General features: G+C 49.9%; 8 protein-coding genes across 8 annotated transcripts; 4 read left to right on the top strand and 4 right to left on the bottom strand.

Moving 5' to 3' along the window:
* Positions 1-118: 118 nt before the first annotated feature.
* Positions 119-2,819, bottom strand: N7506_008981 (ribonuclease P/MRP protein subunit POP1; the record flags this gene model as incomplete). Its single annotated transcript, XM_056958274.1, has 2 exons — positions 119-2,431; positions 2,493-2,819. 2 exons carry the CDS (start codon positions 2,817-2,819, stop codon positions 119-121), a joined length of 2,640 nt encoding a protein of 879 aa, XP_056807664.1.
* A 212-nt stretch (positions 2,820-3,031) lies between these two features.
* Positions 3,032-5,161, bottom strand: N7506_008980 (putative MFS drug efflux pump; the record flags this gene model as incomplete). The annotated part of the gene is made up of 4 exons (XM_056958273.1): positions 3,032-3,442; positions 3,496-3,626; positions 3,683-4,055; positions 5,012-5,161. The coding sequence occupies 4 exons, from the start codon at positions 5,159-5,161 to the stop codon at positions 3,032-3,034; spliced, it is 1,065 nt and encodes a 354-aa protein (XP_056807663.1).
* An 865-nt stretch (positions 5,162-6,026) lies between these two features.
* On the bottom strand, positions 6,027-6,924 carry N7506_008979 (PaaI family thioesterase; the record flags this gene model as incomplete). Its single annotated transcript, XM_056958272.1, has 2 exons — positions 6,027-6,404; positions 6,520-6,924. The coding sequence occupies 2 exons, from the start codon at positions 6,922-6,924 to the stop codon at positions 6,027-6,029; spliced, it is 783 nt and encodes a 260-aa protein (XP_056807662.1).
* A 457-nt stretch (positions 6,925-7,381) lies between these two features.
* Positions 7,382-9,114, bottom strand: N7506_008978 (ubiquitin-specific protease UBP6; the record flags this gene model as incomplete). Its single annotated transcript, XM_056958271.1, has 2 exons — positions 7,382-9,045; positions 9,099-9,114. The coding sequence occupies 2 exons, from the start codon at positions 9,112-9,114 to the stop codon at positions 7,382-7,384; spliced, it is 1,680 nt and encodes a 559-aa protein (XP_056807661.1).
* A 289-nt stretch (positions 9,115-9,403) lies between these two features.
* N7506_008977 (actin-related protein 2/3 complex subunit 4 family protein) lies at positions 9,404-10,296 on the top strand (the record flags this gene model as incomplete). Its single annotated transcript, XM_056958270.1, has 7 exons — positions 9,404-9,447; positions 9,542-9,607; positions 9,677-9,727; positions 9,787-9,819; positions 9,869-10,142; positions 10,190-10,234; positions 10,288-10,296. 7 exons carry the CDS (start codon positions 9,404-9,406, stop codon positions 10,294-10,296), a joined length of 522 nt encoding a protein of 173 aa, XP_056807660.1.
* Positions 10,297-12,062: 1,766 nt separating this feature from the next.
* N7506_008976 (uncharacterized protein) lies at positions 12,063-14,197 on the top strand (the record flags this gene model as incomplete). Its single annotated transcript, XM_056958269.1, has 4 exons — positions 12,063-12,710; positions 12,763-12,825; positions 12,900-13,211; positions 13,277-14,197. 4 exons carry the CDS (start codon positions 12,063-12,065, stop codon positions 14,195-14,197), a joined length of 1,944 nt encoding a protein of 647 aa, XP_056807659.1.
* A 1,712-nt stretch (positions 14,198-15,909) lies between these two features.
* On the top strand, positions 15,910-18,193 carry N7506_008975 (DUF2461 domain-containing protein; the record flags this gene model as incomplete). Its single annotated transcript, XM_056958268.1, has 7 exons — positions 15,910-16,465; positions 16,512-16,627; positions 16,692-16,745; positions 16,849-16,868; positions 16,919-16,989; positions 17,115-17,317; positions 18,023-18,193. 7 exons carry the CDS (start codon positions 15,910-15,912, stop codon positions 18,191-18,193), a joined length of 1,191 nt encoding a protein of 396 aa, XP_056807658.1.
* A 5,821-nt stretch (positions 18,194-24,014) lies between these two features.
* Positions 24,015-25,415, top strand: N7506_008974 (Zn(II)2Cys6 transcription factor domain-containing protein; the record flags this gene model as incomplete). Its single annotated transcript, XM_056958267.1, has 4 exons — positions 24,015-24,107; positions 24,163-24,483; positions 24,543-24,875; positions 24,939-25,415. The coding sequence occupies 4 exons, from the start codon at positions 24,015-24,017 to the stop codon at positions 25,413-25,415; spliced, it is 1,224 nt and encodes a 407-aa protein (XP_056807657.1).
* Between the last annotated feature and the right edge of the window lie 460 nt (positions 25,416-25,875).

Raw genomic sequence — 25,875 nt, 5'->3', positions numbered from 1 at the left:
CGGCCCGCCCTTAAAAGACTGATCTAGATGTACTTGTGAGAGGAACCTCAGTCAATTATGACTGAGGGAGAAAGTATGTAAACCACAATGGGGTATCTCCGTTATAATTGCTCTGTGATCATACAAAATCCCACGTGCCCAATCGGCCGTGCTTTTCACCAGCGGTCCGGATGATACACATTCGCTTCTCCGAAGACTTCGATTCCGAGGCCAAAACCTTTAAAAGTTGAATAGACCCAATGCCTGTGCCTTGTCCCTCGGAGAGATTATAGTTTCCTGTGGTGACAAAGCCGATCAGGTCATCTTCAGTGGGCACTTCCAATTGTTCAGCGTCAGAGTCTTCAGAGTTAGACGTCACCAGAGACTCTGCAAGCAGGCGTCGAGCCTCGTCGGAGGCAACTGAAGGCTTCTCCTTTGAGCCATGCGGCTGGGTAGACTTTTTGGGATGTTTTGAGGCAATTTTAAGCCATTTTTCACGCAAAGCTGGTTCTGTGGGGAGTCGGTAAATGCGCGCACGAGGCGTGGGTGTTCCCCGAGTTGTGAGGGATATGACGATAGTGGCAAGAGCGGAGGCATCCACGGATGCTTTGTCAAGCCTGCTCAAGGTTTGACAGGTATCAGCCTGGGGGTAGCGGATATTATGGATATTGAGCGGTGGAACAGCGAGTCTGGATGCGTCTTCTGCTCCCGTCTCTTTGGACTTATCCGCCTGCTTCTTAGGCTGGATTTCATTATTGGCATCAGCATTTTGAGGTGGCACATCCTTTGAGGGCGGCCCTTGAAGCAATCGCTCCCAGTCACAAGCCCAGCCGTGGCCGATCTCTCCCTTTGGGTGGCCTTCGCCGAGGGACAGGGTATCAAACTCAGAACGACGTCCTTTGGGGCGCCGCTCCCAGTCATCTCGAGCTTTTTTGGTCTCTCGTTCACCCCAAGCCCAGCCAGCTCGCGTTCCTGGAAAGTCTCCAGGGAACCAAGCTTCACCAGCCTCGAAAGAAAGCTGCTGTTCTTGCTTCAGTCCACCAAGCAATGGATTCCCTCCAGTAGATAGTGGGTAGAACATGAGCGAGTACCAAACTGGCACGACACATTTCCAGGGTAACATAATAGTCCAAGAGCCCGGCGCGTTGCTACGCTTGGTCTGAGACTGTGGCTTGTTTGCCAGTATCATGATAGGAATTTGAGGGTCAGATGGCTGGGCAGGTGGGTAGTTACCAGGCCCAGCAAGGGTGCGACGACGGTTTATAGCTTGCTGGCTTGGGAGCTGACGAGCCGCAGTGAGTCGAGTAGATCTATTGAACAACGCAGATGGACCTTGTGTCTTGTCTGGGCTCCAAGCAGAAAGTAGAACTGCAAGATCGTTCATGTGTTCGTCATCGTTAGGAACGCGAAGTGTGCGTGGTGGGAAGTGCAGGCGAGGATCGGAGACTGCAAAAGAGAGTAGAGCGTTTTTGGGCAACGAAGAAGGATTCGAAACGCCAAGAAGAGAAGGCCAAACTGCCTCTGGGCTTTGTGCGGGGAGTTCATTAGAGTCAGACCCAAGAATTGGCTTCAGGGTTGCCAACAAGGCCTCAGTGGACCCAGGCCCGGAAATTTCAATACTACCAATGTCGAATCGCAGGTCCTCAACCATAACAGGAGGGTTCTGCTTTTTAGATATATCAAGGACATCCGCCCACAGCTGAAGAAATGCTGAAGGGTGGACTCGGATCCAAAGCTTTCGGTAATCCTTCTTTGATGATTTGGAATGAGATTGATCCGCATCGACCATCTCGACATCCTGTTGCTTGGCGCACCATATCAAGGTGACTGGCGCACATGGACGTACGCGGTGTTCCTTTTCAAAGGTCCAGGCCTGGAGAGATCGGGTACCCGCTCTCCATTTCTTTCCTTTCGTGCCCCAAGCAACATCTCCCTCAACACCCACTGCCGTGAGAACGGCCTGGATAGCCTCCTCCGCGCCCTCTAGCTGAATAGTAGACATAAAACTCTTGTCCCACGCAATTGCACCCCTCGCGCCTCGGGCTCGGTGAGTAGGTCGATAGCTCTTCTGGGTGGGAGACAAGGGAATCGCAAAACGCCAAATGGGGTCCTTGGTGGTCGCCATGTGGGCTCGCTTTGCATGGTACAAATGCGTCGGCAGCCAAGTCTTGCACTTTTGACGTTTGCGAAATTTGGGCTCCGCGGGCATGGGCCTCGACAATTTGTTCTTCTTGATCTTGGGGATTCGCGGTGCGATGTTGAACATATGACTTCCGCTTTCTTTCAACTTCGTCTCGTCCTCTTTGTTTTGTTTAGTCTTCGCAGCTGCCCGCCGGGCTTTCGATTTCGCGTTCAGGGCTTGCAGTCTTCGAGCGGTATCAAGGCGAATGCGCATGATCTGGGATGGCTTGCGTCTGCGCGCGGTCACAGTTGGCGTCTTGTCCTCGGCCATCTGCATAAATTAAAACAATTAGCAATCTATTATCTCCCATGTTGACAATGGCAGTGCATACCTCTCGCTGGGCTCGAGCTCTCAACCTCCGCGGAACGCGCTTCACATTATGACTCGCTGTACGCCGTCGGAGCGAGCGGGGCACCTTTTGAAAAGCTCGTGTTGTGAGTGCATTTTTGGACCGTTTCATTCCCTCCTCCAGAGCCTGTATCTCAAATGCACGAGCTGCAGAGTAGGCCGCGACATCGAGCTCGCCGGTTGCTGATAGTGCGGCGTCGGCCGACTGCACGGCTAACGTACGCGCATCGTAGGTTTTTGCGCGCTTGTTTGATCCCTTAGATGATCCCGGGGGACCTGAGGGCTTCCGCTTGGGAGGGTTGGAAGCCATGGCTGCTGAGCTGATGTTGCGTCGGAGGTTGTTGCGGCATAAAAAAGTTGCCGGGCTTGGCGCGTCATGATCGGCAGCCCCACGATAGGATCTTGAATTCTACTTGTGTGGAATCTCTTCGGATTATTTCTCAATAGGATTACCATATCATTGACTAGATTAATTCCATCGTCTGCATATATTAAGCAATTCAAGCGACCTTGGCTACTCGCTCACATCACAACGGCAACGTGATCTGTCATGTACTTCTTGATGCTGCCCATGAAGCAAGCAGCCAGAATAGAAACGCCTCCAAATGCAATACTGACATAATATACCCATTTGTATCCCTCGGCATAGGCAATCTGTCCTGCACCCACAACCATCTGGTAAGCGGTCTCATTCCCAGCAATCCCGGGAATAAGACGTAGTTCATCCAGCAAGGATGCACCTGTCAACTCAATGGCTTCCCCGATGAGTTTGACATCGGTGATGTTGAGCTCTGTCATCATCACTCCGCCAATATAGTGCGTTGCTGCGGGCACAAATTTGGAAATAAAGACATTGTAGTAGATGGTATAGCCAATACTACCGCCTACCACGCGAATGGATAGAGTAAGCGCAGAGATGGTGGCAATGAGATCCTAATTTGGGAAATTGTTAACAAGTTGCTGTCATTTCGGTGGGGAATACGTACATCTGGGCAGATGATCGTAGTGATGATGGAAGCCGGCACCACAATGCCTCCAATTCCAAGGCCGGCGAGAACGAGGATACCCCAAAGCTGGTACATGTTATCAGTACGGCCAATAGACATGGCACCGCATCCTTTCCCACAAATCAGGTTAGCCTGTTTCTCATTCCAATCTCTTGAAGTAACATACCTGCTGTCATGAGAACGCTGCTGATAATCAAGAGCTCCTTGTTGTGTCCCCGAAGAACAGAGAGCAGCGCGAGAACAATGCAAGCACCTGCCATGATTCCAAAACCAATCGGGATGCTGCGAACACCAACTTCGACCGGATCATGACCATAGACATTGAATGACTCGGTGGGCCAGAACATCAGCACGGAGAAGAAATTGGCACCGGAGATGAATGTGATCACAAGGGTCAGACCAAGCGTACGAGGCTCTTGCTTCAGGCGGGACGGGAATATCGGATATTTCGCCCCGTAGACTTCCCAAAATCCAAAGGCAACGAGAAGAAGGAATCCAATAATGAGAGGCGCCAGAACATGGGGCGAGCTCCAGGGATACTGAACGTGAAGTTAGCAAGCAGAGCTAGTTGTGACGGAGGATATCCAGCCAGACGTACCATATATCCACCCCATTGCAAGCCAGCGAGGAAAACAATCAAGCCCGTAATGCTGAGGAAGCCACCAACAAAGTCAATCCGTCCAATGATCTCCTTCTTGCTGAGTCCTTGTGAGTTGACGCGTGGAGGGGGAAGTAGAAGAAGATAGTGACGAGTAGGCCAAATGCACTCCAAGCACCGCAGAAAGCACCCACGTAGCGCCAATGGCTGTAGTAAGCGATGAGCTGAGCCCACAGCACAGATGGACAGAATGGCACGATGGTGAAAATCAGTGCGGACACATAGACGCCTCTTTTTCTAGTTGGTGCCATCTCAGAAGTTGCAGCCAGCGCTGTCAACTCGTTCACCCCGGCACCTGCACCAGCAATAGCCATTCCCGCTAAAGAAGTTAATGTCAGCATGTCTGGTCTCGACAATCTATGGTGAGCCAGGTATACGCACCAATGAAGTAGTTCATTGAGTTCACTGTGCTGCAAACAATCATTCCGATAACTATCAGAGATGCGCCAATGATGGCGACGGGACGACGTCCAATTAAATCGGAAATAGACCCTACGAAAGGGCATACACCTGCAAGACCGAGCAAGTTGGCAAGAACCTGTTCATTAGTTGAAGTCCTGTGCTTCTTGTGCAAGCGTAGTATCCACTCACAAACCAGACCCACCGATCTGCTCCACCGATGTCTCCATAGATGTAGGGTGGGATTCCGCCTAACATACAAATGTCAGGTTCAATCCATCATTGACTCGCGGGAATCGAGGATTCAATTACCAAATAGATAGACAGGGATTTGGCTTCCAGTCCACAAGAAAGCCATGGCAACAAAGCCCATGAATCGACGGAAGGTCATCTAATGGCAGTGAGTATGTTTTCAGAGATCCCATAGGCAATCCATACCGGTATGTCCCTCTCTGATTCATGCATAGCTTCCTCTGATCCCAGTCCAGACTTTTCCTGGTGACTAGTATGCTCTGAATCGCTGTTCTCATGATGTTGGAACACCGCTTTGTCGTCGCCTACGCGACCTGGTTGATCAATTGTGTCCATGATGTGCGCCAGTAGTCAACACGAGCTAATCAGCAACAGAAAGAAGACTTAAAACGAGCCCTCAATTGTAGCTCCAAGCTGAGAAGATACGGGGGATGTTAGTTGGTCCCACCGAACTCAAATAAAATTGGATGCAATTGGAAGTCGACTGATCAGACTGCGGACAGTATCAGAGAAATGGAAACGACCAGACAATAGACAGGTAATATATCTCAGCCTGACACAAATTCCTTGACTCTGCCGTGTCATTTCGGAAATGCCCGCTTCTGAATGCAGCGAATCAAAGGGTGAGGATACAGAGTGTGGATGGCGAACAAGCTAATGCGCCATGACACCCTAGTAAGCGATAACCGGGACAAGAATGCTTGAATTGCAGAAAATACCGAGGCAGCTTGGCAATTCCCGAGAAATTCTGGGCAATTCTGGCAAATCCGGGGGGCGAAATGGCCCTAACGGGAGTAACAAAATGCGGGGGAAGAAAACGTGGAGAACGGACGCATCATGTACTCGGGCCTCGATCCCTCCACTCCGGAGACCATGCCTGAACGGGGGTCAGCCCCGAAACTATCGCTGTCTACGACTTGATCATAGAGATAGTATGTGAAATTATGTACACTGGTAAATATGTTATATATAAAGTGAAAACGAAAAGGAAATGTGTATGTGTACAGTGGTGCTTCATCTAGAAGTCTTATGTGTTTGGCGCTTAAACGCTGAGCACCCAAGAAGGTTCAGTGAGTAGGGTCAATGAGTGAGTGTGTGAGTAAGTGTGGCAGCGCGTACGATCTCATTGTCGTCCGAAGTCACACGACTGTGTTCCAGACTTGGGATTTCAAGCCATCCGAAGAGTGTTCGGTTCCACGGTTTAAAAATGCTCCCCAACTTTAGCGAGCTTGAGCTTTTTAGGAACCACGAACAGCCCCGATGCTTCGACGCAGATTTTACCTGCCATATCACGAACTTCGCATTTGGCGTAGGCTTTGCGGTCTGTGCTCTGCTCTTCGTCCAGAGACGTATGCAGGGTATAGAATTTGTCCGAGGTGACCGGGGCTCGGTAGTTGAGGTTGAGGTTTGCTGTGACACCTGTTCGTTCTGGGAAGTGTCGAATGGCGATTCTTCCCAAGTTTTCATCGATGACAGTTCCGATAGCACCGCCATGGATCATCGTGGGCCATCCCTCCATGCCCCGCCCTAAGAAGACCACGCTGACGTTTGTTTTCTCCCTGCCGTTCCAGAAAACCCGCTGTCAAGAACGATGGTTAGCAAGGATGGGTCCCGAGGTTCGGCACTGAAGACAATCCGGCAGTTGTGCATGTACTTCTTACATGCCACAGACGCCAAAACAACAGAAGACTAACCTGGAATCCAAGACCCCTGCTACCAGCCAAGGGGCCAGATGTCAGTCGGCGGGACTTGTGCTCATCCGCAAAGTTATCGTAGACGTTCTTCTCCTCGTAGTCGGGGTTACTGCGCAGTTCCCGCACAATGGGTATCGCATCAAACGCCCGCTGCAGATCCAGGGAAAAGTACTGGTCCTCTAGCGACCCAGGCAGAAATGGCGGGCTTGAGACTTTGCTGTCGACCCAGCCTCCAACACAGTAGCCAAGCGTCCCAAAAATACCGGCGTAGACTAGACGACGCGTCCACCGCGATGAGGGCCTGGAGGCATTTGGTGCATTTGGCGGCGCGGTGCTGATCTTTCGAGCTGGTTGTTGCCAGGATCGTGTTTGTATAGTAGACCGGCGCAGGGCTGACCGGAACATTTTGCCAGGATTATTCATGATCCCATTGCCATTGAAAGTGAAGGTGTTATCCGGAGCCTTTGAATTTGGACCGAGGCTCTGGTCACGTGAATCTAGATTCCTTTCTGCTGTAGTTTATCGATCCTGTGCCACACCGCCTAGAAGCAACAAGATTCACCGCCTATTTGATAAAGAGAAGGTTAGGAGCAGCAGCGAGATTGGCTAACTGGTGCGTGCCGACTACGAGGTTTCGAAGAAGCAATTGTCAAATCAAGGGCAATACCGCCGTCATTCATATGCATCGTTTCTATTTGTCACGCAACAATTGAAGCTTTTGCTCTTGTGAACAGATATCCAATCATACAGATCTCAATTACTCAGATGTAGGCAGATCAATGGCGCGATAGAGACAGATCAGGGCGGAGTGGGATTCACCTGGGACTTTGGTTAGCAATTGATACATGTGAAAGTTTGAGCTTTACTTACCACCACCGGAGAGGGTCTCGATTTTCTGGGCTTCGACCTCTGTCACCGTGTCGTCGTTGAACCACCACCACTTGTCATCCTGCTCGCGGCGCTTCTTGCCGGGCTGAGGCTCATCCCGTTCTTGCTTCTTGACGTACGCGGTATAGTGACCGCTGTCGGCACTAGCACCCTGGTGAGTGATCACAGCACGAAGCTCATACAATCCAGACTGGTTAGTTCCATTGTCTCCAGCGCCCTGTTGAGTAAGGAGCTCTCGGAGTTCTTTCTTGGCAACGCGGATAGACTCGTTTCTTTCAGCCTCATATTCGGCATCAGTCTTAAATGTTTCCTCCATCTGGCTGTCACCGTCCTTGTCGTTGGCCTTAGCCTTTGTCTCCTCGGTGGCCTGCTTCTTCTGCATGGGCTCCACGTTTGAACCAAGATCGGTCTCCTTGCTTTGACGCACAGCGCGCTCTTCTGCGAGTCTTTGACGCTTCTGTGCTCGTTCGACGTCCTCCTCATCCTTGCGGATTTCGCGAACCTTGTCACGGATCGGAATGAGCTGCTTGCGGAGGTCCTCGGTACAGAACTCCACGACGTCCAACTCAGCAGGGAAGGTAACCTTTCGCATGATCTTAGCCTTCTTTTGGGTCTCACGCTTCCAGAAGAACCGGACGAAATGAACTGTCAGGTATTTGGGCAAACGTGCGATACGAGATCGCTTCTTGTACACCGAATTACGCTCCAAAAGAGGAGAGTTCTTCTCGATTTCTTCCTCCAGGCCGCTAAGAATTCCGTCTTGAAGATGATTTGTTTCCTTCCCGATGTGGCAATCCAGCTTGTAGAAAACGTCCGAACTTTGAGTGGGCTGCTCACCGAGTTCCTTTGCAGCAGGGTCCTCACATTCGGTGACAGACTCGAATTGACCAGCGAGATATTTGTCGACGAACGAGACCTTTGTGGCGGCCTCTCCTTCTCCATCGGTGATAGTCAATTTGGCACGCAGCTGGTTCATGATTTGAGAGAACGCTTCCTCGGCATCCTGCTGGGCATATCCTTGTCCATTGCGATCCCGCTGGGCGAATTGAGGGAAAACAGATCTGAGGGCGTTAAGGAACATGAGGGGAGGGATACCCTCCTGTGTTTCGGACATTTGCTTGAACAAGTCTCGTAGCGAAGCGGCCAAATCCCGGGAGCCACCAAGGCCACCCAGGCCAAGGCTGCTGAGGTCTGACAAGCCCGACTGTCCAGCACCTTCACTTGCACGGTATTTGATCAGCTCCTGTTGAAGCTCCGGAACACTACGCAAAGTTTGTAGGGTAGAGTTGAGATAACATGTGTTTCCCAGGTTCTGCAAGCCGGCAGGAGTAGCACCTTCTTGCTGGGCTACCTCGGCCTCAGTCATGTCTTCCAGGAACTTGACAGTCTCCTTTGGTCGACCAAGATCAGCAGCGCCTTGACCTCCCGACGGTGTGCCCATCATCATAAACATCTGCCCGGGTTTGGCATTGAGGGACGAAAGAGGCGTCTCATCCTTGAGTTGACCACCCTTGACGAGCACCTTTTGGCGATCGGGTTCAACGCCAGTCAGCGAGAAGAGTTGGTATTTGAGGGTCTCGCCATTGGATGTAGGGTCGAGCTCGACTTCGTGGCGCTTGCCGGCATGCTTAACAATAACTGTGTATTTGTTAGTCTTCGTCCATTAAAGCTGCTGATAGATTCCCACATACTAGGAATAGCTGCCATACTGGATGGAAATTTGCCAGGAATGATGCAAGAGGGATAAGAAGCTTGAAAGAGCTTGCGGTTGCTGAGGCGAATGATCAACACCGGGCGAGACAGCGTGGGGGAAACATTCACCGCCCGACGACCATCCGCACGTCACCTCCCTTCAGCCTAGGCCACTCTATTATCCAGGACACTCTGTGAACATCCACTGCTTTTGGCTTACGGCTTGATTCGGTTACTCTGAAGCCACACACCTTCAATACCTCACTCGCCGACCGGGTCCCCGAGAACACGACACCCCGCTATCATGGTCCGTCCCGCCTCACCAAACAGCCAGTCTACAGCTAACATGTACAATTCAGTCGCAATCGCTCCGGCCTTATCTGCAGTGGCAAGTCCTGAACTTTGGCTCGAGTCACCTACAGACATGCTAACAGCCCATTAGCGTTCGGTCCTCGTTGACCGCCGCGCTTACGATCTCCAACTTCGCTTCCCAGGCATCGGAACGGCAGTAAGCAACCCCTGGTACAATAACAACAACAACAAACCGAAATGCTAACCAGTTGTTTGTTTCTTCTAGCAACACCCCACAAGTGGAAGCTCGTGACAGCCCCGAATTGCTTCTGAACCCGTTAGTCCACCGACCTATACCAAACCACTGCCATTGGGCTAACATTGATGGATCTCCAGGCTGCACATTAGCAGAAACGAAAATGAGAAGGTGTAAGTATTCATCTATCCTCGTCATCACAATTCACTAATTGTGCGCCAGCTTCATTGAGCCTTCCCGAAATTCCGTTCGAGTATCTATTCGCATCAAGCAGGCGGACGAGATCGAGCACATTTTGGTCCACAAATTCACTCGATTCCTCACCCAGCGAGCGGAGTCGTTCTTCATTCTGCGCCGGAAGCCAGTCGAGGGCTTCGACATCTCCTTCCTCATCACCAACTTCCATACTGAAAAGATGCTGACCCACAAGCTTATCGATTTCGTGATCGAATTCATGGAGGAGGTAGACAAGGAGATTTCGGAGATGAAGCTCTTTGTATGTGTGAAAACCCTGTTTCGTCACAACTCACTAACGGTTCACAGTTGAATGCGCGTGCTCGATTCGTCGCCGAGTCCTTCCTGACACCCGTACGTATCAATTGGGTCTCATGCCTTTGATCAGTGTGCTAACAGTTCCTCAGTTCGATTAAATTGCCTAGCGTTTCTTTCCTGACTCTGAATTATGAATGACCTTGTGTTTCCCACCTTCTACTCTTGTACAGATAGCACAGGCTTGCATTGATGAAGAGAGAATTCTATACTGATACATTGTTTCGCTGTACTTCAATAGCAGACGGCACACATTGCTCATGCACAGTAGTCCTATAAATAGGTCTGGCTCATTCATGATCATTATACCTAGTGCGCTATTCTTGAGCCAGTCATTTGGTACCTAATAACGCCTAGGTATGAATTATGGTGGCCTCGGGACGTCCCATGATGAGGGCAAGTTTTTGCACAAACCCGTGGACATCCAAGCTTCAATGACGCTGTTACAAGGTTGCCAGAGTATATATTAACGGGATTCTAGGTATATTTAGAAGGGGTGATGGTATATCTGAACATCCATGGATGCGACAGGGGGGTAGAGTAGCTCACATATCGCCCAGGGTTTCCAAAATTCCAATGTTTTATCTTGCCTACTGACCTGTGATGTTCAGGCTATCTTCATTGTACTAAGGCAGAAACATCATATTCAAGTGGGTTTGAACCTCATCCATGGATCATGCCCCCAAGAATTATTACAGATCGATTGGAGGGATGGCGAAGGCACCACCGAAGTTTGAGCCAAATTCATGGAATTCGAGTGAATCTGTGCCCAGTGTCCGAGCATATCAGCTAAGACACGATGTCAGTTGCCGAAGAACGTAGCATGTATGTAGTTAGGCCGGTGGTAAATTGATTGCTCAGGCAGTAAGTTGCGAGAGAAGATGCCCAGGTGGGAATTGTGTTGCTATCAACACTCATGAGGTGGAGTACCTCCAAGGCATAAAGGGCCTCTAATAAGGGCACGTCGATCTAGATCTACAATCCGGCGCGAGGAAGTGCGTGGTAGTAAGATGCAGAGCCCTAATTACTACCCATACTGCTTCGGGGCTTACCCCACCAGAGTTAAATAAATCCTGAATCGATCGGGCCATTTCCCTCCCACTTTGGCGAGAGTCCCTTTTCATGTTATCTGAATGTAGAAATAGCCTCCTTTAGGTAAAGTTTGCACTATCTAGCATTTATCTACGAGCTGGTTTGGTGGAGTTATGGCCCCAAAAAGCTCTCTGCAACCCATACCAGTTAAGCTGGATGAACTGCTCCCTCCCGCATGGGAATTTGGGGGAAGCGCAGGGCATAATAGTGAATGTCTTATTCACACGCACCCTCCCTCGTAATAACTCTTACTGCCACGCGCTGCTACAGCATCTTCAACAGCAACTTCAACAGCAGGCCCTAGGGCATCCTGAAGATTGTTTGGGATTCTGGTTGATTCATCCCAAGAAAGAGGCTATTTGGGTGCTAATGAAAGATTTTGATGTGGTCAACACATTGTTCAACACATACCCAGCGATACAGGGACAGGCAGGCACAAGATACGATGCACGAGCTGTCCATCTTAGGGCTAAGATGCCCATCATTAGACAGACAGTATGATGGGAGGAAAACATCGAGGTCTTTGGTCCCGCCTTCACGGGCAGCTTTTGAGCCACGCAACTTAACTCTCAGCGCGCCGTCGCCCTCCTTTTACCTTCTCACAACTCTCTCTCTCGTCCTTCTTTCTCTTCACTTCTGATTATCCTTCGTTCATACCAGAATTCAACTAAGTTCACCACTTTCTTGGTTTGCAATCATCTCATCTTCGAAACAGACCTCATCCAGTCTAACCACACACTCAGCTTCTTTCAGCGAATCTTTTCCAGTCTACACCATGGCCTGGCCAATTGATGAAGACGCACCTCCCGATGAGGAATCTCTTGCTGTGTTGCAGACTCTTGGTATTGAGGGCACGCTCCAGGCGAGCTCTCGTGCCATCGGTGATGTGACGAGCATCCATTCACCTTGCCGCGCCGGCGTCTTGATGATTACAAACGTGTGTTTTCTTTTGCTTCGGATGCTTTTCTTGAGAGATCACAACATGACTGACATTTTTCTTTCTCAGATCCCATTCACGGTGACCCGCCAGGAGGTTAACTCGTTCCTTGGACGAGGAAATCAACCCATCGGAGACCGCGATGGACCACACATTCACGTCATCATGGAACGGTCCACTGGAAAGACCATGGACTGTTTTGTGGAGTATGTCTCTGACGCCGATGCAGAGAAAGCTTGTGCTCGCCTGAATCGTAACTACGATCTCGGAAGTGCTCCACGCATGGGTAATCGCCACGTTGATGTGGAGATGAGCAGTCCAGAACAGCTCATGAAGGCGCTGTTCCCGTTGACCAAGTGTGTGGAATGGAATGACGGTAGCCCTGTCGAGGAGGAAAACAACGATCACTGGTCCACTGGCTTTGACGGCTTCCTTACGGATGAAGAACTATTTTGCCTGGTTCGTCATGCCGAACAGCCTCACCGTGTAAGTATACTCCTGACTTGTTTTGACATTTGTGATTGCTAACATTTTGCAGAGTGCATTTGCCAGCAAGATTCCTCAGCGTTGCTATGAATCCTTTATCAGTACTCTATGGAAGGTAAGCAAATCATCCCCAATGATTCGCTGCTCATCAATGCATGCTTTGCTGATACTGCTCGTCTTGCTCTATAGTTTCCATGGCATGCGACCCACATGTACACGGTGTACCAGCGCAACAAGCTCTTCCATACTCTCGTGACCATGATCAGAATTCTTGTCGAGCGCATGCAGAGACAGAATACTGTGGGCTTGGATTATCGCCTTCTCTGCGAGTTGACGGGTGCCGGCATCGCCTGTCCTGCCTTCAACCCCCGCATGAAGTTTTGCATTGCGTTCACCTCTGAGGATCAAGCGATCATCAATACTCTGAGTAAAGACTGGTGCATTTACTTCCCATTTGACACTCTCAGCTATGCTACGGGTTGCAGCGCCATGGACCTACAGGTATGTTGGGCGTTATGAACTTTCCACTTGATTCTTTGCTAATGTACGCCCTTATTATGATCTAGTTCTTTGCATACCTCATGTCGAAGGGTGTCTTCCCCACTCCTCGGAGCACCGATCACAAGAACATACCAACTCACGTCAAACGTCCTATCTTTGGACCTAACTTCTTTGAGTGGTCCGACACTGCTAGCCCTAAGATTCTCTACAAGGACTCTGTTGCTCATGAGTCTCGCATGTTCCGCCATTTCATCATCACCGGATGGCAGCGTCTCAATCAAAGAGAGGCCAGCATCTCCACGATTGGCGGACCTCCCCAATCCTCTTATGCGGGTGATAACGAGTCACTTGACAACGAGTCGGTTGATAGTGACCGCACAATCATGACTAGGGTCCATAAGACAAAGACTCCGGCTCCCCCACCCCCAGCTCCAGCCTACCGCAAGACGGGCCCTCCTTACCGTCGGGCGAGAGTCCCTCATGCCCGTGATAACTCTGAGAGTTTCTCCCGGAACTGGACATTCCCCAACCGTCAGGCTGACGAGCCTATGCCAGCTAACCCTGGTCTCATCGAGCAGGAAACCCCCACTCGCCGTCCCAAGGGAGATCGTGCCCGACCATATCGGCCTCCTCAGTTGCGTAATTCACTTGCCGAGAGAGACCCTTTCGTTGAAGCCGGACCTAGTGAGGATCGCAGCCATCGCAAGACTTTCTCCCTTGAGTCGCTTGCCCCTCCGACTTATTACATGCCGCACGCAACTGCGCACAATGTCCGCTCGTCGTCTTACTCTTACCCAGCGGGTCAGGGGTCAACTTTGACTTCCGACCCCCAGCACAACCGAGCTCAATCTGAACTTTTCCATGAAGCTCGCTCTGAGATGTACCGTGAGATCAACCAGATCGAAAGCTCGGTTTTCGACATCATGCGTGAGAGCTATGCCGATGAACTCCAGCGCAAGGAGTCCAACAAGCGTGAAAAACACTGAGATTCTGAACATGGTTCCAGCTCCGGCCGGACTATGCTCATTTGAAACGTCATACATGAAGCTCCTTGACCGAGGAACACTCTGGGGGCGTTTCAGCAACTCGATATCATTTTTTTTTCTTTTCTGACTTTTTCTATCTGGTCTTGTCTACCGGATTTTATGTTGCCTCAGGGCTCGTCTTGGGGTTTAGCGCTATGGAGTTTTCTTTTTCTTTTTCTTTTTGAGATTTGCCTTCCTTTGAGAATTATCTGTGACTTGCTTTGGCACTTTCATTGCTGTTTCGTCATCTTGTGGCCCAGCTTTTACCGATGAAAGCCCATTGCAAACAGGGACTGCAGCATGCGTTGTCTTTGTTCACAAATGGGGAACGGCGATCGTGAATAATCTAGCAAGATACTTTGAAATACTGCATTCGCAGTTTAGTTTATTTATGCTCTCCTTTCAGCGTGACGCGATTGTAGATTAGTCCTAAGGTCGGGCACCAATACCTGGCTGTGGTGTTTGTAGGCATGCGGCAACCTTGGAACATCCAGAGTAGCTTAAGTAGGATGTCTTCACTTTTTCCCCTTGGGTCCTTTATATACAACCTGGAACCGCGTCTGGTACATCCAACCCTGAAATTAGAGGTATTAAATCCCGTTCTCTAAGGGATTTCATGAGACCCCTCAAGGCTTGATCTTCAGGCAGAGTGCTCTATCCTTCCAAGGTTCTTGATTCTATGTATGCAAAAGATATCAATCAACGTACTAAAGAAATTCCCGGTACTTCCATATGAAGACCTCTTTCAAAAGCCAAGTCCGTTAACGCATCAAAGGTTGAAGAACCACTAGAACAGACAAGATGGCCGGAATAGAAAGTGGCCGGGAATCCCTCGTGTTCTGCTACCAGCAGATTTATCTCATTTTTTAATATAACAAGCGAGCTTGAACACACCGCAACTTTGAGAACCATTCATGAAGCCAATTTCCGTATATTTCAACCGACGCCAAATTGAGAAGAGCAAGGAAAGCATTGAGATGAAGAAACCAACTGCCGCGCAGACTCGTGGCTTAGGTATCATCAGGCGCATTTGATAGAGCTCGCTGAGAACTACTCGAACAGGCTCTGGGACAGTATATGAGGTGTCGAAATACAAACAAGCCTCTCCCAGAAACGAGCACGAACAGCAAGCATATAATTCACAAAGTCACTAGAATCCATGATATACATTGTCCTCAACTCACGGCTACGGAAATACTGTCATTACGCCAAGTTTCATTTGATAATGGCTGTCCAAGTTTTGAATCGGTGCAGGTAAAATTGCGCACTCGATTCCATACAAACGACACAGATCGGCGATCCTCCCTTCAATTTCAGACTTCTCTCGATTCTCGAGGCTGCTATTCATTCTAGTGTTGACATATCAAAATACAGAATTGTTAAGACAATACCCGTGGACTTTGACAGAAATGACAAATGAGTACGGAAAAAGCAAGCAAAAAAACGTAAGGGTAAGAAAAAGCGGAGCATTTATTACGGCAAGCCGGTTTTAAAGGCATGCGGGCCCCTTGAGTATTTTGAGTCTTTCTTTTACTACTGACTCTACTCTCTCTGCTTGGATTTTCGCTTTTGTTGGAAAATCTACAATTTTAGAGATTGTCGTATAGAAACAAAAATCACCACAAAAAAAAAAACCAAGGTTCTAGGTATCATTTCAATCGCAAGATCTAGTTATGGCTCGACCATCTTCTGATGCCGCGTCGCCTGAAGCGCCTGTGGCGTCAAAACGACGCGCTTCAGCTAGGCTGTCGGCCGCCGAAACGGAGGTCAAACGGATCAAGTCAAACGCCGATTTGAGCCTCCGCCAGGCGAAGTCCACAACCAGCAAGAGCAAGTACTTCGAAGCAGAAGACTCCGAGGAAGAATCGGAGTCCAACGAGTCCGAGGATGAATCATCTGAGTCTGTTTATGAGGAAGGAAAAGACGATCCGTCCTCGACCGATGAAGCGGAGCCGGAAGAACCTTCCGACAGCGAAGAGGACACCAAGAAGTCCAGCGCGCGAGGCCAGCAACGATCGAGCACCGCCAGCAAGCCTGATGCTTTGAAAGGCAAGGAGCTCTGGCGCGAAGGCGTCAAAGCAGACCTGGCGCCAGGGCAGGAAATCATCATCGCGAAGCCCAAGGCGCGGGACGCGGGGAAGACCCCGTACCAGGATGAGACATTGCACCCCAACACCAGACTTTTCCTCATTGATCTGGCTGACAACAACGACCGCCAATGGATGAAAGGTGTGTCATGTGTCGCGGCAAGTGAGTGGCTGGCTGACTCTTGCAGCGCACGATCCGGATTACCGCGCGGCAAAGAAGGATTTCGAGACGTATGTCGACGCCCTCACCCCAAAGATCACGGGGGTCGACACTACGGTCCCTGAACTTCCGGTCAAGGATCTGGTAAGCTCAACATCCTGGTCCCTGTCTTTGTCAGTGGCATGTGCTCACATACGGTTTTGTCCAGGTGTTTCGCATCCACAGGGATGTCCGCTTCAGCAAAAACCCCCTCCCGTACAAGGTATGCTGGTGTTGCCCCCGTATCACCGCCCTGTGTTCGCTTGTGTGACGAGTGTGGCACTGTGGTCCTGGTCAGATGTGTCTTTGCTGACATCGATGTATAGACACATTTCTCGGCTGCTTGGTTAGTATTCTCGGTTGGCCACATAGAATGATTCGCTGAGCATTGCACAGGTCTCGCACTGGTAAGAAGGGACCGTATGCTGCATACTATGTCCACTTCCAACCAGGCTCGTGTTTTGTGGGTAGGTTGCCCTGACTGATTCATGATCCCAACGTTGTCCTTTTCATCTGCCTTTCATCTCATACCTGATCTTATCTGGCTTGTCAGCGTTGATGGTTAATCAAGACTGATTCGCATTGTGTACAGGCTGTGGGATCTGGAACCCGGAATCAGAGCCACTGGCGTTGCTTCGAGAGGAGATTGACGAGAACTCGTCAGCCTTGAAAGAGGTTCTTCGGGCACCGGCAATGCGTCGCGAGTTCCTGAAAGGAGCCTCCGACGATGACGATGAGGTTGTGGATGCATTCACTCATCACAACAGGGAGTCTGCTCTAAAGGTCAAGCCTAAGGTAAGAAGCTTCCTGTGTTTTCTTGCTCTTGCCCTTTCCTGTCCTGGTTGAGCCCACCTTCCCTCGGCGTCCATCCCATCTTTCCAGTTTGTCTCGTTTTGTTTCCATCGTAACGCCAAGGGTTTCTGTATGATGGGTCGGGACGTGAAGGTCTCGGGAGGCAGGCGTGTCCAGTTCGCCATCGGGCTTCGCAATCATCATCCGATCGGGGCTTATTGCATCGGACTTCACTTCCGTCATCTCGATGAGTAGAATCATCGAGACTTGATGAGGACACTGGCCACGATCAAGACCGAAACTCGCCACGAGACTGGCAGGGCACGGTCATGAAATCATCAACCAAGAGATGAGGAGATCTGGCACATGACTCAACACCGCTCAGAATGCCCCCGAGACCAAAGCCTCCGTCTCGTCAAGAAGAAAGAGGTTGGAATACGCACGGGGTTACGGGAGAGGCCCGTGACTCGGAACCAAGGTTCAATAAACAGAGAAAGAAAAAAAAAAAGGGGTGTGAAAAAGGAGATCAGAGATGCATTTCTGGTTCTGCTTATCCTGGAGCTCAGTGATTTCTCTGAGTTCTGACTTCTGAGTTCTGATTATTCCGATTTTCATTTTATTGTGACGCCGTCGAGTTTGGTTCCATGGTTCACTCCTACGCCAGGCTCCACGCTGATCCAAGGACTTCCTCGCTGACAAACTATCCAGGGTTACGAGGCCGACAATGCGAACATCAAGCTACTTCGTCTACGCAGTTTCACCATTGGGAGACCTATTGCTGATGAGGACCTCACTGGCGATGATGCCCAGGAGAAGATCATCTCGTTGATTGAGATTATGGAGCCCTTTGTGAGTATCGCCCGATTTTCCCCCTCTTGACTAGCCCTGTTTGCCCCCTTCTGAGCTAGCCGCTTTGGCGGTCTTAGCCGTCTCTCTTACCAAATTAGCGCTTGGGGACGCCTACACATCGCTTTATTTTATTTTATTTGTGGCTTTGACGGATGGGAGAGACAAACAAGACCGTGACTTTGCTTTGCATTGCTGACTGCTGACCGCTTCTCGTCTCTCGGATAGGTGACGTATCTCAACAGCGTAGTGATGCCCGATCAGTAACATGATTGGGGAAAGCCACCCGCGTCTATTGGCACTTGACGGGAAGGGGGGAGATCAATATGTTCAGTCTTACCTTTACCGTTTGGGGGAGATCGGGGGTGGTATGAGGGTTGTTTGTCTTTCTTACCTGTCAAATTCCGCCCTTTGATTTTTATTGTATTTTTCCCCCTCCTCAACTGGGTTCGGGTCGTTTGTCTCTCAATTGGATCTTCTCGACTTGAAACCGGAAAAAACCCCCACCTGGACGCCTCCTGCACACGGCTTCTTTCGTCAAATCTCCGCCGCGTTGACTTTGCTACTGCAGCCTCAACTGCATTGGTGTGTTTACCGATCAAGACTGTCACTTAGTCTGCATTCACATCACCTCTAGCTGCTGCACTGCTGCACACTGCCTCACCTCCCTCGAGCAAGGGTCTCGTTTTGAGACAGAGATGCTTTCCCTTTCCCCCTCAGTATGACACGCATATTCGATTCTAGACACTTCCACACGATCCTTCTACCCGTGCCAGCGCCCAATGCCCGGAACCCCCTCCATTTGCAATATACGAGTACCATCTATTATTTATCCATTTTGCCGCTTATCCCACCATCCTTGCATTCATTCAACTCTATTCCACCTTTCACAGTGACTAGACTAGCAAACAAGTACGGAGTAGCTGAAAATGAGCAAAACGGGAGGAAATCCCAAACATCACACCAAGCCCTGATGCGCATGATATCGCCACCGCAAGCGCCCGCGTTCGGCCCGTTGTCGGGCATGCCCGCTAGACTAACCTTGGGTCTGCAGCCAATGTGGATGGATTCCGGGTAAGACTCCGCCGTCCCAGAATTCGGTCTTGTGAATTGAGCACCTTCCTGGTCTGGAATGGACTCCATTTATTTGACCGGTTGTGTATTGAGTATTGTTTTGTTGGTTCCAGGATCACTCTGGCATACACTGCGGAGTTCTTGGGCTTGGCCTGGATGCACCTTTTGAATCCCGAGTTCCTTTGCACCTGTAGTTGGCTGGTGAATGGGGTCCTGTTTTTTTTTTTTTTTTTTCTGCCCGTTGAGTTTCAGACAGTAGGGACGTTTCATGACGGGCGTGTTTATACGTTTGTGCAGAAATAAACAGTAAACTCTAAATCCCGAGGTCCATCCGTGGATGACTGGTGCCCAAGTGGGTGCGTCGATGTGGTTCTTCACCCATCCATGGATATAAATCCGTTGTTTGAGATCGTCATGGCTGCGGTGCTGGGAACTGGGTCCCGATCCATTGCCCTAGAACTTGAACCTCAAAAGATTCATGAAGAAAATTTTGGGAGGGGCTCTAATGTTCCATAAATACTTTGCCGACCAAGATAAATTACCTGTATGAATTATCTGATCCGGTGTAGATCTGGGTAAATCTCAAGGTCCACGGGTGACATGCCGCTCAATCCTCGGAGCCGAAGATGTTCACCAAGAGGCAACATTCACATTGGATCTGGTAGTATTGCGCAATTGATTACCAGACACTTGAATTTGAGTCTATGCAATTGAAACCTAGGGATAACTCTATTTTCCTGGATTCTAAGCTAATGTGAGCGTTTCATGGCTAAACTTGAGCACTTGGGTATCATATCTGTAGAGCGAGCGCATTCAAGTTTCTCTGTTTGAAGCTCGTTATTTTAACAGTCAGTCTGGTGGTAGCATTGTACTATACTCGCCCAATAAAATAAGTTTTGGATCTATGACTGGCTACTTTGTATGTTGCAGTGCAGTGCAGCGGCGTGTGAAAAGGACCGAGCAATGGTCGCTTTATCCCCAATCCTCGAAACTACTCGTAAATATAAACTATATCGCCTGGCCTAACTATACACATACAAGTGCATATACTTTACTTCAGCCAAGGAGGCGTTGCGCACTATGCACGACGTGGACATTCAGGGCAGGACTTATCACATGTCAAGATTTGTCTTGTTTGATTTGCTTGACAGGCATCATGTTTGATGGCTTGCATAGGTAATAAGCGCACCTGAACGAACCCGGGGATCAAGGTAGAAAGAGCGTGCGGGGATTAACTCGGAAACCCTATCAACATTCGGATGATTCCGTAGGCCATAGTCCAGCCGCAGTCAAGTTAGGTTCGTGAGACCGATACCCTAGACGCAATATGCAGATCACAACAGATGGCTACATTGAACGAATGATATTCGGGCGCGTCGACATGTAGAAAGTCAAATCAAGCCAGAAAAGGCAATAGGTAAGGGGAAAAAAGAAAGATATGTACCCATTAAGCCTCAGATCGACCTAAAGCGGCAAGGTCACTAGTTTCAAGTACGATGCCGAGCGACCAATTGGCAAGCAGCATCCTAAAAAAATAATAATTAAAAAGCAAAGGTGAGATCGGCTCGCTTTGTCTCCCGAATGGCGCTCGAATAGAGTTGCAAGGCTCAGCATGCATGGTCCTCACAGCATAGTGTAACCTGTGTGACGAAGCATGGACAGAGAAAGAAAGAAAAACTCCAACCAACACCAATCAGACAATATTATAGGACACAATTGCCAATCAAAAATTTCAAGAATGCACGAGCAAGTAAAAGAGAAAACAAAAGGACCAAGGAAACACCGTCATAGCTCGGCTAAAAGTGACTAGTCGATCTTATTTCGCATATACTTTGACCATCAGGTAGTCATCAGGCATCTCTCATCACACGACCTGCATCAGGTTCGTGTACACCGACTAGCGATGAAAAAGCACTGCCTCGTTCCGGCTTGATGCAGAATACCCTTGCCACGTCAGATTACTAGCACAGACCTCCCAGCCTTGTAATTTATTATCCATCTTTTTGAACCAGGTAGCTACTTCCACATTGGTCCATCTCGTGTTCCCGTGACTGTAGAGCCATGCGGGCTGCGTCTATTAGTGCCCGACGTGGTCTCCATCCCTGTTGATAGACGCGCTCCCGTGTGGGTAAAGGAGGGGTTATGGACTAATGAAATCGAAACAAATGAAAAAAAAACCCACAAATGAGAAATTTTTATTGAACAGTCAATGCAAACGATACGATTACAATTACATATGTAGAAGGATCAGCAGGCGAATAATAATAGAAAATAAACACAAAATTACCATAGGTACTAAAACACACAGATGGAACGGTCGCAACCTGCAAAAGGCCCGGTCGGGGACTGGGTCCCCGAGCGTTGGGTCTTCATATTCTTTAACGAGAGTGACGCTCAGTCCCTCGAGAAGGGCCCTAGTTTGTGAGGGCATTAGCGCGACCCCAGGACAAACATCATCGAGTGGCTATGAGCTTTGGAACGGGTGGATCTCATGTCGAAATTCCGGAGGATTGTACGCTAAGAGTGGAAGGACAAAGCTGAGCAGGCCACGCCAGAGAGTGGGGAACGGAAAGACGCGGACGCCAATGCACTCGATTGGGTTCGAAAAACGTGGCCTGAAGTGTACTCCATTGTTACTCCGTATTACACTGCGAGTAGTGAATGGTTGGATCTGTACGAAAACGGAACCGAAAATGAATTTTGGGGACTTGATGATCTGGGTTTCATAACCTTGATACTAGTCGCTCTTCTCATCACTTGTTCCTCATTTTTGAACCAAATGATCAAAAAGGCCCCCAAATACAGTACGGAAAGACCGTATTTCTGCCAGATGGCACACATGCATAGATCGTGGCGGGAAGGCCGGAGCGGCCCGTGGGACGAGTACCCCGAGACCTGATTGATTAATCCCGTGCAATAGTACATGTATTATTACTGCTGAAAGATTCACGTAATTTATTTTTTTCCAGATTCGATTTTTTCAATCCCAAAAAAAAGAAAATCTCAACTTGCGCCCTACTCGGCTGTAAACCGCATCCGGGATTGGCGGTGACGGGGCGTCCGTACGCTAAACGGAACCCCCCGTACAACGTGGTTGTGGCTCTTCAACAAGGAACCCGCCCCCTGTCAGCGCAGCGCTAATGCAGGTTACCTAGGCTCATGATGGCTTTCCGGATCCAGTGCTACAGCCCTGGGAACTTAGAGCACCCCACCGCCCCCTTGCGTATGCCTGCTCTCTTGCTTCTCCCGGTCTTTTGAGACCCGTTGAAAATAGGGAGGGATCCGCCGTCAACCACACTTGGAACAGACTTTGCACCAGACTTTGTATATCCAACCGAAGGGCAGTTATGGATTCTCGTTTCGTATTGAAGAGTGGCGAGTGGCCCGGCTGAACCCCACTTCTTCAGCTGAAGTCTGATCGCCACACTTTCACCGCTTGATTTTTTCTTTGATGCTACTTGTAGTACATGCAGTAGTTCCATGTACTTAGATGGACTAGGTAGTTCAAGGAATCAACGGACGGCTCGTGGGTGGAAATTGAGTGGAAGACTTTTACGGAGTAGAAGGAAAATAGACCAAAAACCTGGAAATGCCTCGGTTAAGAACAAATAGAGATAGAATGCGTATATGCCAGAAAGATTAAAATTACAAAAATGGGAGGCCGAGATGCATAGTGATATGTCGCCCCGTCCCGAGCCCATCGCCATGGAAAATGATCCTGGTTCCGCGGGGCCGGTTGCGGTTGTGCGACTACGGTCCGAGGCGGACGTTCGTCCATGGACGGTTACGCAGCAAGGGTCACTCGGAGGAATTGACGTGCATGGCCAGGTTGATCCATGCAATTTGAGAGGTCACCTGCCACATTGTTGATGATGTCAAAAGGTCAAATCAAGATCAAGATACGATCTCATATTTCGTACACTGTAACTGGTAGAAGTACGGATTCCGACGAAATAGGTAAAGGTAATATAACTACAAAAATAATTGTAGTCATGACTGCTACTACACTCCATAAGGGGCGTACGGAGTACGGAGTTACTGGACAGACGAAATGAAAAGAAAAGGCCAAAAGGCCAAAAGGCCCGAACAGGTCGCGGTATCCTTCTGAACAGCCGAAATCTGGTACCCTAAATTAGCATCCATGGTTCGAGTAAATCTTACCCTGGTTTTAGTCAAGTATTATGACGAGTAAGGTAAGTAACCGTGAACTTACCAAAGTAGTGGACAGTACGGAGTAGTCAGTGTACTCCGTACAGACAGTGTGTATACGTCTGTAATGGTAATCCCCCTCCATGTCTATGGGTCACTGGCGCCGCTTTAGCCCGCGCTGCCCGGGCTCCACCCCGTTCTCTAAAAATTCCCCTTCTTTCCAATCACAAAATTGCCAGGACCTTTCAACTTATATTTCCCTCGATCTGACAGAGCTTCTTTTCTTCTTCTTCTTATCGTGGGGTCTCTCTGTGCTCACGTCATAATCACCGAGGCTCTTATATTTCCATCTTTCTATTTTTCTTATTTTTCTTTTTTCTTCCTTCTTCTTTTTTACCTTTTTTTCTTTTTTTCCTCTTTTCCTTTTTGGTTCTATTTCCTTTTTGGCTTTTCCCTTTTTTTTTAAACCACATTGTTGCTTCTTCCTTAGTTCCCTTTAGTTTCTTTCCTATTTCCTTTTTCTGTTTTCCCCTGCGTGAACTGCGCTATGCTCACTGGGTTGTCGAATCCCCCCTTTCAATAACTCGACGTCACATCCCTGTATTTTTGACTCATCTCGTCTTACTCAACAATGTCGGGTCCCAACGAGCATGATCGGGGTGATCCAAGCCGCCAGGATCACAGCCGTCCTTGGAACGCCCCAGAGGAGCAGGCTGCTTATCCTGTATGTGAAGTTCAGCTGGGCGTCCGCTCGATCCCTCCGCTAAGAGTCCCTTTAGTATCCGCCATCTTCCTATCCTCCTCCGCCGGACCAGGATCGCGCCTACCAATATCCTCCTCCTTCACAGTACGCGCCTTCGCAGTATCCTCCGCAGTATCCTCCTTCGCAATATCCCCCGGCCCAGTATCCCCCTCAGGGATACCCGCCTCAGAACATGAACGCCATCCATGGAGCTCAAGATCCGTACCGGCTCCCTCCCCCGCCAGGTCCCTACCGCGCGGATGCCTATGGACATCCTCCGGCCGCGCAAGGTCCCTACCAAGCAGCTGCTCCGCGACAGAGAACTGCCATAGCTTGCCGGTACTGTCGGCGTCGGAAGGTACGAGAAACCGCTTACGGTGATGGGGGGATCTTATGCGCTAACTTGAGATCACTTAGATCCGTTGCTCTGGTTTTGATACGTCCGCAGATGGACGTTGCAGTAACTGTGTTCGTTTTAACCAAGATTGCATGTTTACCCCGGTCTCTTCGCAAACCCAGGCTTTCGTGCCCGCACACACCGCCTACCCCCATCTACGCCCCGGACAGAATGGACCACCTGGCCGTGGTGCTCCTCCAGTGCTGTATGGTGCCCATGGACAGCCGCTACCCCCTCAGCAGCAGCCTCAGGGCCCCGACACCACACTGCCGCCGCCCCAAGGGATGTACTATCAGAACGGACGACCTCCTATGGATGGTGCCCCGCCCCTTGCATCAGGCATGCCTGATCCGGTAAGACGACCATTCCGCTTTGGAACACAATAAAGACGCCCGATCTAATGTTTTGATGCCCAGAGACACCGCCGCGGCTCCAACTCGGGTTTTGAATATCCCGATCCCACCAATCTCGCTCCCGTGACGCCCGCTGGGTCCGCCCCCGGATACCAGACGCACACTACGCCAAGTCCTTACGCTTACCCTCCCCCGCCTGCGCACGACCGACGCACCTCGCCGCCCTCGGCCTACAACTATGATGCACGCCATTCCTCCTCGCCTCACGGCTCACCCTACCCTCCCATGCAACCTCACCAGGCGCCTATGACTCCCCACCAGGGAAGTGTCCCACCAGCCCAAGGGGCTCAGCAGGGTCCTATCGCGCAGAGCAGCACTCCTCAGCCAGGGGGTGTGACACCACCCCCCACTTCCACACCTGGTGGTTCTCAAAGAGGCGGGTTGAACGTGCGCGACATGCTGAACCCCGGCGACTCCCAGGGCCGATCCAGCACAGATAGCGACATGCTCAATGCGCTCAATCGTCGTGGCCCGCAATAATTATGCGTTGCTCATCCCTCTAGGACAAGCGCGAAGAATGCTCTGACCAGGGATCCAAGAGCTGGAATGGGCCGTGTGCTGGCCACACGGTCTGGGAGCCATGTGTGGGAGGGCTGGGAATCTTGCAGGAAGTCCGAGGTCTCGGACCGTTGTGGGACCCCGATTTCCCTCCTGGATTTGGTGGGACTTAAGCTTTTTTTTTTTCAATGGGCTGCAAGGGGAATCAAGTTACATTCCAGAGCAATCCCCGTTCATTACGAGACAACAGAAAACCCACGAGCTTCACGAGCAACTTATCGAAATTTCCCTCTGGGTCTTATCGGTATACGAATTTTTACATCTTTTCTTTTTCACTCATCTGCAATATTGACTTCGATATCTGCTTCCAATGTCTCCACAATTGGGTCTTGAGAGGGGGTTTGATCTCAGTTTGCAGTCATATCCGACTATTGCGCTGGAT

Source organism: Penicillium brevicompactum (genome assembly GCF_028827555.1).
Source record: "Penicillium brevicompactum strain IBT 35665 chromosome Unknown utg000006l_segment0_segment0, whole genome shotgun sequence".
In the NCBI taxonomy this organism is placed as follows: domain Eukaryota; kingdom Fungi; phylum Ascomycota; class Eurotiomycetes; order Eurotiales; family Aspergillaceae; genus Penicillium; species Penicillium brevicompactum.
Note: the sequence above shows the minus strand (reverse complement) of the source record. Positions and strands in the feature narration are given on the sequence as shown.